Source organism: Acartia tonsa, chromosome 13 (genome assembly GCF_053477335.1).
Source record: "Acartia tonsa isolate MP-2025a chromosome 13, ASM5347733v1, whole genome shotgun sequence".
NCBI lineage: Eukaryota > Metazoa > Arthropoda > Copepoda > Calanoida > Acartiidae > Acartia > Acartia tonsa.
Genome location: NC_137272.1, coordinates 7,031,576 through 7,040,989, shown reverse-complemented (window position 1 = coordinate 7,040,989; position 9,414 = coordinate 7,031,576). Strand labels below are relative to the sequence as shown.

Sequence of the window (9,414 nt, the reverse complement as noted above, 5' to 3'; positions counted from 1 at the left end):
AACAAGGTACAATTGTACAAGCGAATAATCTCGATAATCAAGAAAAAATTGTAAATATGTCCTGTATGTAAGCAGTTTTGCCACAAATTTTCTTACAATTTTGTTTCGACTTCTACGTTTATATTCTGCCGATTCAGTTCTGACACTCTATAAGTCTTACCACTTCAGAGCTTCCCTTTATAGATTGTTGTCATCCTTGTTTATTGGACAGACGGACATGTGTTGTTCAAAGATTTGCTACGTTTAATTTTTTAAAAAATATTTAAATCAATAAAGATTTTTATCTTAATAAATATTTATCTAAATATTTTTTCCACTGAATTAAAAGCAATACTGAAATCATTTTTATCACCACATTACAAACAATTCTCCACATATATTAAAATAAAAATCATAAAATTAATACCAGTTTAGTTAGCCCGGAACTTCGGCTCCTCGGGGCTAACGAACCTAGTTTTAATCTTACAATTTTTCATTTTAATATCCGCGAAAAGCTGTCTATAATACGATGTGATTATAACAACTATTATAATATCAACATAATTGACATCCACCGTTGGCGCTGATTTTTCCCTCTATCCAAGTCTTGTAATCTAAATAAAAAAAGTAAACTGAATTTACCTAAAAAAATTGGATTATGGAAAGAAAACGAAGTAGCGGGTTCCATTGTATTTTCATAGTAGCTTTCCTCCTATTTCTAGCCCATGAGGGGGATCTTTCCCAATTTCCTAACCCTGCGGGGCATTCATTGATATTTACTTAACCTAACCTAGCTGTCAAAAGCTATAAACACAACGAAACCCGCTACTTCGTTTTTTTTCTAAAAACAAAAATTAGATATTGATATATAATAAAATTGCTTAGAGTTCAGGATTCTAAACTTGCTCAATATTTCAAACATCATTTTTATTCAAAAATGTAAAATTTTTCTTTTAGAATAGGCTGTTCTTGTAATGATTAATGACACTTATTCCAAGAATAAAATTGACAACAGTTCCCAAAGCTTAGAATAACAAAAATAAAATGTTTAGATCATAGAAAGATAACGAAGTAGCGGGATTCGTTGTATTTTCACAGTAGCTTTTAATAGGTTCTTTTAGGTTAGGTTATGTAAATTTTAATTGTTCCGCAGGTTAGAGCCCTAAGCAGGGATCGACTAGAAATAGGAGAAAAGCTACTGTGAAAATACGACAAAACCCGTTACTTCGTTTTCTTTCCATGACCCACATTTTTTTTACCTGAAACTTTAGTGAAAATGGTGTTCTGATTATTAGCACAACTCAACGAGACACTGTTCAAACCTATGACTGTATTTTCTTTCATCAGAGGACTTCCAAAATCACCCTTAATAATGTATTTTAGGTAGCAATATTACTTTTAAAAATCACGAAACCTTTTTTGGTAATAAAGTTAATATTCTACAAGTTTTTATTGTCATATGATTCATTTTTCGTATCAAGAGTTTGGACAATAGGCTTTAAATGAATTATTATTCCATTTTGAAACTCTCCCTGTGGTAGCTTGTAATATATATATCCTTCCATTAATAAAAGAATCTGTCTGTCTGCTAATACTCAACTGTTTTACTTTTCATTATATTTTAAAATTGTATTGATAAAATATTTTTCACAATTTAATCACATCTTGAATATTTAATATTAATCCATATATGAAAGTAAAAAGATGTCCGTCTGTCTGTCTCTGTGTACCTAAGGATCTTTCTAACCGCTGAACAGATATGGTTCTCCTTTTCAGTGTAGCTTCTCATGAGTCCTGTGAAGGTTTATAACTATTTAGGGGTGAGTACGCAACAATCCTAAAAAAAAATTTACTTTTTCTTTTTAAAATTGAAATTAAAACTAGAGGGTCAGCCACCCTCTTTTCTGTTCTCCAAGTGCTCCTAGAGGCATCTAATATTCAAACCTTGCATTGAACGGCTGAGCTGCATAATTTATTGCTGGCACATCCGGCAGAGCTATCTGCTGGCAGGATCAGTTCTGTCAGGTTGGCATTCAGTGAACCTCAAATACAAAATACGTATTTTTTAAGAATCAAACGTATGCTAAAATTTAGCCTTTATATGTGAAATTTTGTTGAGGAATAGTAAAATAAAGTATTTTCTCGTATTCATTCGAATCCGGTGGATAGGAACCGGTTCTCATTCATACGAAAAAACTATGTCTAGCATCGTATTATATCCAGCTTTCTACGAATATAAAAATGTACAATCATAAGATTAAAACCAGTTTTTTTAGCCGGTGCCTTCGGCACCTCGAGGCTAAAAGAACTAGTTTTAATCTTATAATTGTACATTCTTTATCCGCGGAAAGCCGTTTATAATACGATACGAGAAATAACTATTAATATACAAATATCTAGAGAGAGAGGGGACAATGTGCTGTTTATTGCACTAGTCCCCAAAGTTATACAATATCGTTTTCTTATTCCTTGGCTTAACAATTTTGGAGACTTTTACTGAATTTTTATATGTTTGTTTATCAAATTGAGTGTTTTATCGTTTCAATCACTAATTTTGATCTTCAGAAGGGGTAATTTTGTGTGTCATTATTGGGGATGTACTCAATATATCAGCCATTGTCTTATCACTCTAGATCTCTGTATACTAATTCTAATTCTAATTTACCTATTAAATCCGACATTCTCCATCCAACCAATGATTTTTCTCCAGAAACGTCAGTGTCCTGTACAATTTAAAAATTTTAATTAATCCTTATAATAAAGTAACAGGATGTTTATTTGTCTGTCTGAACCAAGAATCTCGCTCACTGCTGAACCGATATGGTTCTACTTTACAGGGTAGCGTCCTGGAAAGGTTTATAACTATTTAAAGTCATATATCGGCGGAAAAAAAAATATTTTTTTTATGGTAAACAACTTATTTAGACATAGATTGAAAAGAAAACATTTTATGTGCCCCTAGAGGCCTCTAGGGGCATATCCGCTAGTTTTATATACAGAAGAAGTATTTTTTGTCTGAAGCTTATGATCTCAATGCTAAATTGGTTGACTTTTTCCTTTCAGACAAGGTTCACTAAGGTTTCGGTGTTTTTAGGCTGTTTTAGATTTCATTTTCAGGATGGTTTTAGGCTATTTTTCTGGCCATTCTGTACTCCTTCGAAAACATCAGTGGCATTTGTTAAAGAAACAAAGATGATAACAATTATAAGTAGCGAAGCTATTAAATAATAAATATAAAATCATGAAGAACAGCCAAGAAGATTCAAAATATTAATCTTAAACACAGTATAAAAAGAAAGACAGGCAGATTTAAAAAGAGTAATTGCTCAATGGTTGGAACATTATATAAGTCCTGGGATGTTTTTATGTTTCAATATTGAGGTCTTAGGATGACTTTAGGCTATTTTCTGCCCCAAGTCTCCTCCCCTAAATACAGATATTACCTCTGATGCTAGACATGCAGGTGTATATGTGGTGGTATCAACTGACTCAGAAAGTTTCCACAAAGCAATATTGTTCACTTCTGAAGAACTCTAAACAAAAAATCGTGATGGGTTCGAATCTCAGTCTACAGTTGGGGAGTTGAATCCATTTTTATAGAAGCAGAAATTTAATCTATGATTACGGTTTTGACCCTCTAAAAAACATAATCTACCATTCCACTTTCCCGTCTCTTGGTGATGATATCATCAACTTCGATATGATTTTTATAATCTACCATTCCAATTTTGCCTCTCTTGGCGAAACTGGAATGGTGGTTTACACTTTTAACATCGACATAATTGAAATCAAACATACTATTTTTAAATTATGTTAATCGTAGGAATGTATAAAATACTACTTATAATTAAATTTTTTTATGTAAAATAAAAATAATAACTAGAATACGCTGATATTTAAACATAAATGTACCATTCCAGTTTCGCCTCTATTGAAAGTGGAATGGTACATTTCAAAAATCGTATCGGCGTTGATGATATCATCACCAAGAGAGGGGAAAGTGGCATGGAATATTAGGTTTTTAGAGGGTCAAAACCGTAATCATAGATTAAATTTCTGCTTCTATATAAATGGATTCAACTCCCTAACTGGTCTATACTCAGCTAATGACCTACTGCAGCTATGTTAGATGTCTAACACAAATGGTAAGAGTGGGAGGAATGCTTTGGCCAAAAACAGGCACATTTCATAACCTTGCATAGTTAGGACTTCCGGTAAAAGGTCGTGCAATCAAATGCTCAGTTTTCTGTACAACGTTTTTCAGTGTAACCATGCAATCCATTAACTCAACAATTGGCTGTTTATTGCACTTGTCCCCAAAGTTTTATAAAATTCGTTGGCTTAACAATTTTCAGGACTTCAGGGAATTTTAATTGGATGATTCATTAAGTTGAGTGTTTAAACGTTTTTCCCACTAATTTCTATCTAATAAAGGGGTAATTTTGTGTATCATCATTAGGATGTACATCAATTTATCGACCATTGTCTTATCCCTTTAGATCACTTTATTCTTTATGATTTGCCTGCGGAGGGGCATGATAAGAATTAGATGTGTAGGTATACCCCAATTTAGCTTTTTTAAAAGCGTTTTCTATAATTAGAGTCGGTCCGTCCGTCCGTACGTCCGTCCGTAACAGATAGCTTTTAAAATTAATTTAGGCATGTTAGAATTGTCCTATCGATTTCAAATTTTGCATGGTTATTCCTTTAGTAGTTAGGTACGATTTAGAAAGCGTAGCAACTCTATAATCATTACCAAAATGTCCGTTCGTCCATTTTAAACATGTTGATTTTTTTTTACTTTTTTAACAACTAATTTTTATGTGAACTAATCATCTGATTGATCTGATTTTTGGTATATTGATTCCTGGGACAACAAAGTATAATGTAATGAGCGAAGCAACTCTATAATCAAGTCCTAAAAATGTAAGTGTGTCCATAAACATTATCCTGAATCAAGCAGTTTTTTTCAACAAATAACTTACAATTTTGCTTTGACCCTTATACATTTATATTATGATTATTCAGTTCTGACACTATACAAGTGTTAATGTCCGTTTGTCCTACCGTTCAGTGCTTCGCTTTTATGGATGTTGTCATCCTTGTTTAGAAATAATTGTACCTGTCCACTAAAACTTGTGTGTTTCAAGATTTTTGACACTGATACAACCTTAAACAATTAAATATACATTTATACAAATATTCTTTTATATGCTTTAAAATCCAAATATAAATCTTTTCATCTTTAATTTTTTCACCTTTAATTTAATATATCAATAGTGTTACAAAAAAAAATTATTGAGAGTATTAAAATTTAAAATCATTCCAATATAATTTTCTAAGAATTTGTTTACCTTGTTTGTTACATCATTGAGGTTAAGAGCTCCCAAAACAACTTTCACCTTTGAGGCATCTAGAATATATATTTTTTAAATTCTTTACAAAACTGTATTTTAATTAATGAATAATCATTCACCGAATAAACCAACTTCATGCAACCTCGGTGGATCTAAGATTTGACAGCTTACATTTTAAACAGCTGAGTTTTAACATGTTTTTTTTATGTTTGAAAATTAATGTGTTATTTGTTTTTTTCCCTGTATATTTAATGCAATTAATTTTTATTGTGTTATCTTTTAACTCAGCTTTTAAGGTGTAAGCTCATCACACTCAGGTAGAAAGCAAAAATTTCTTAAGAAAAATTTTCTGCAATCTTTAAAGAAAAATGGAGGTAGTTGTTTGGTGTACATATATATCTATACTTACAATTTTTTTTTATATTCTTTTATTTGAAAAATATGTCAAAAAAAACTACCTAATTGTGAATCATGAGCAATGGAACAGGAAGCACTAGTGAGAACCCAGTTAGAACATATCAGCACTCCAGCACAGAAGGGAGATTTATATTCCTCTGAAAGCAAAGTTGTTACTTAATAAAACTAGTGAGGACCCAGTTAGAACATATCAGCACTCCAGCACAGAAGGGAGATTTATATTCCTCTGAAAGCAAAGCTGTTACAAACTAAAACTAGTGAAGACCAAGTTAGAACATATCAGCACTCCAGCACAGAAGGGAGATTTATATTCCTCTGAAAGCAAAGTTGTTACTTAATAAAACTAGTGAGGACCCAGGTAAAACATATCAGCACTCCAGCACAGAAGGGAGATTTATATTCCTCTGAAAGCAAAGTTGTTACTTAATAAATCTAGTGAGAACCCTGTTAGAACATATCAGCACTCCAGCACAGAAGGGAGATTTATATTCCTCTAAAAGCAAAGTTGTTACTTAATAAATCTAGTTAGAATCCAGTTAGAACATATCAACAGCATAGAAGGGAGATTTATATTCCTCTAAATATAAAGTATTTACTAAATAAAACTAGTGAGAACCCAGTTAGAACATATCAGCACTCCAGCACAGAAGGGAGATTTATATTCCTCTAAATATAAAGTATTTACTAAATAAAACTAGTGAGAACCCAGTTAGAACATATCAGCACTCCAGCACAGAAGGGAGATTTATATTCCTCTGAAAACAAAGTTGTTACTTAATAAAACTAGTGAGGACCCAGTTAGAACATGTCAGCAGCACAGAAGGGAGATTTATATTCCTCTGAAAGCAAAGTTGTTAATTAATAAAACTAGTTAGGATCCAGTTAGAACATATCAACAGCACAGAAGGGAGATTTATATTCCTCTAAATATAAAGTTATTACTAAATAAAACTAGTTAGGACCCAGTTAGAACATGTCAGCAGCACAGAAGGGAGATTTATATTCCTCTGAAAGCAAAGTTGTTAATTAATAAAACTAGTTAGGATCCAGTTAGAACATATCAACAGCACAGAAGGGAGATTTATATTCCTCTAAATATAAAGTTATTACTAAATAAAACTAGTTAGGACCCAGTTAGAACATGTCAGCAGCACAGAAGGGAGATTTATATTCCTCTGAAAACAAAGTTGTTACTTAATAAAACTAGTGAGGACCCAGTTAGAACATGTCAGCAGCACAGAAGGGAGATTTATATTCCTCTGAAAGCAAAGTTGTTAATTAATAAAACTAGTTAGGATCCAGTTAGAACATATCAACAGCACAGAAGGGAGATTTATATTCCTCTAAATATAAAGTTATTACTAAATAAAACTAGTTAGGACCCAGTTAGAACATGTCAGCAGCACAGAAGGGAGATTTATATTCCTCTAAATATAAAGTATTTACTAAATAAAACTAGTGAGGACCAAGTTAGAACATGTCAGCAGCACAGAAGGGGGATTTATATTCCTCTAAATATAAAGTTGTTACAAAATAAAACAAGTTAAGACCCATTTAGAACATATAAGCACAAAAGGGAGATTTATATTCCTCTGAAAGCAAAGTTGTTACTTAATAAAACTAGTAAAGACCCAGTTAGAATATATCAACAGCATAGAAGGGAGATTTATATTCCTCTGAAAGCAAAGTTGTTACTTAATAAAACATGAATTATTCAGGAATATAATTGTACATTCTATATCCGCGGAAAGCTGTTTATAATACGATGCGAGAAATAACTATTATTAGTTAACTTTTGTGCTAACAATGAGAATATTCCTTAGGCATAGAATTACAGACAATTTCCCCCGAATATTAAAATATAGTTATCATATATTTAAAACCTCTATAGTTAGCCTGGACCTTTGGCCACAAAATTGTTTTTTTTATCAGAAGATTTTACCTTTTAATATCCGCGGAAAGCTGTCCATAATACAATGCAATAAATAACCAAAAATGACCTGGAGAAAATGAGTAGACTAGTCCAGCAACCCCAGTACGACTAGATGGTACAGTTACACCTGGGGCTAAAAATAAAAAGACTTAGATTTAAAATATAATAATTTAATAATTTTTAAAGAAAAAGATAGATTTTCAAGCTGTTTATATTGCCAAATAATTGCATTAAACAATACAAATGACCAATGATAGGCCAATGTACACTAAATTACCAATGGCAGGCCAATACACATTTTAATTGGTATGCCAGTATGACGTCATTTTATATAGGCACTATAACAAACTTCTAAGTTTTTTTTGTAATGTATGCAATGTATCAATTTATAGCTAGTACCCTCAACCCTAGCCCCTAGGGGCTCAACCTGAACTAAAAAGTAGATATTTTGATACAGATAGATAAATAAAAAGATATTCTACTATGCAAAGAAAAACAAATTTTATATGTTAAACTTGTTTTGATTTCATGTTCATACAAAAACAAAGAATACAAAAAAATTGAATGGAAATTAAAGAAAGAAATTTATTAATTAACATATCATGCAAAGTTTTAGACAAGAAAAGAAATACAAAAAATGACAGTAGCGAAGCTGCTTTGTAATTAGATAATGTCCATATTTAAACACGTCCGTAATAGTAATTTATGAACAACTAGTGGCTGCGCCCCTAGCATCTAGGGGCTCTATATTCGAAGGGCAGAAAAATAGCCCAAAACCATACTCAGACTTATTTTTTAAAAAATTAAATAGCCTAAAACCATCTCAGAGCCTATAAGAGGCTTCACAGTAAAGAAGAACCATATCGGTTCAGCGATTATCGAGATCCTTCGCTACAGACAAAAAAGCTTATTACTTTATATCATAGGATATCTGTTGTTTTTACTTTAAACTATATTACTATTTTTTTCATTAAATTTATGTTAGCTTGTTATTGCTTTGCTATACTTATGGTAGAAAATTAAACCATGATATGTAAAATATTTGTTTTTAATTTGCCCTTTCCCTTAAGCCCTGATAATGATGAAAACAGTAATTTTTAAACATGTGGTCTAAATCACATTATTATTTTTACATGGATTTTTTAATTCACCAAAGATATAGGTAAGGGTTCTTAAAAATGGAATCCCTATAGTAAAGTAACAGGATTTCTGTTTGTTTGTTTGTACTGAAAGATCTTGATAACTGCAAAATCAATATGGTTCTCCTTTACAGGTTAGCTTCTCATAGGTCCTTAAGGGTTTATAACTATTTTGGGGGAGAAAAAAATCAAATTATACGAGGGAAGAAATTTTTACACAACATAATGCAACAGTTCTGACTCCTTATTCTAAAATAATGAAAAATAACTGCCCTTTCATGCCAATATATGTACACTTTCTAACCAATAATATGGCTGGATTGTTCTTCCAGTGTGTTTCTATTTCTTTTTGTAGAGCTTGCCTACAGCTAAATGACTATTAAACGAGAGATTAACGTGATAGATTGCAGAGAGAGGGGGGACAATGGGCTAATTAATATACTAGTCCCCAAAGTTTTATAATGACGCTTTCTTTTTCGTTGACTTAAAAACTTTTGGGACAGTAAATTTTGATTGGTTGGTTAATCTACAGAAGGTAGTTTTGTGTATTATCATTGGGGATGTACATTAATTTACTGGCCCTTGTCTT

General features: G+C 31.8%; 1 protein-coding gene across 1 annotated transcript; it reads right to left on the bottom strand.

Moving 5' to 3' along the window:
- Window positions 1-277: 277 nt before the first annotated feature.
- On the bottom strand, window positions 278-8,731 carry LOC145304312 (protein C activator-like). Its single transcript, XM_080146180.1, has 9 exons — window positions 7,754-8,731; window positions 5,795-5,890; window positions 5,334-5,392; window positions 5,102-5,149; window positions 3,423-3,512; window positions 2,645-2,702; window positions 1,924-2,021; window positions 1,239-1,344; window positions 278-593 (listed from the first exon to the last, which is right to left on the bottom strand). The coding sequence occupies exons 6-9, from the start codon at window positions 2,658-2,660 to the stop codon at window positions 535-537; spliced, it is 279 nt and encodes a 92-aa protein (XP_080002306.1). The 5' UTR covers window positions 2,661-2,702; window positions 3,423-3,512; window positions 5,102-5,149; window positions 5,334-5,392; window positions 5,795-5,890; window positions 7,754-8,731; the 3' UTR covers window positions 278-534.
- Between the last annotated feature and the right edge of the window lie 683 nt (window positions 8,732-9,414).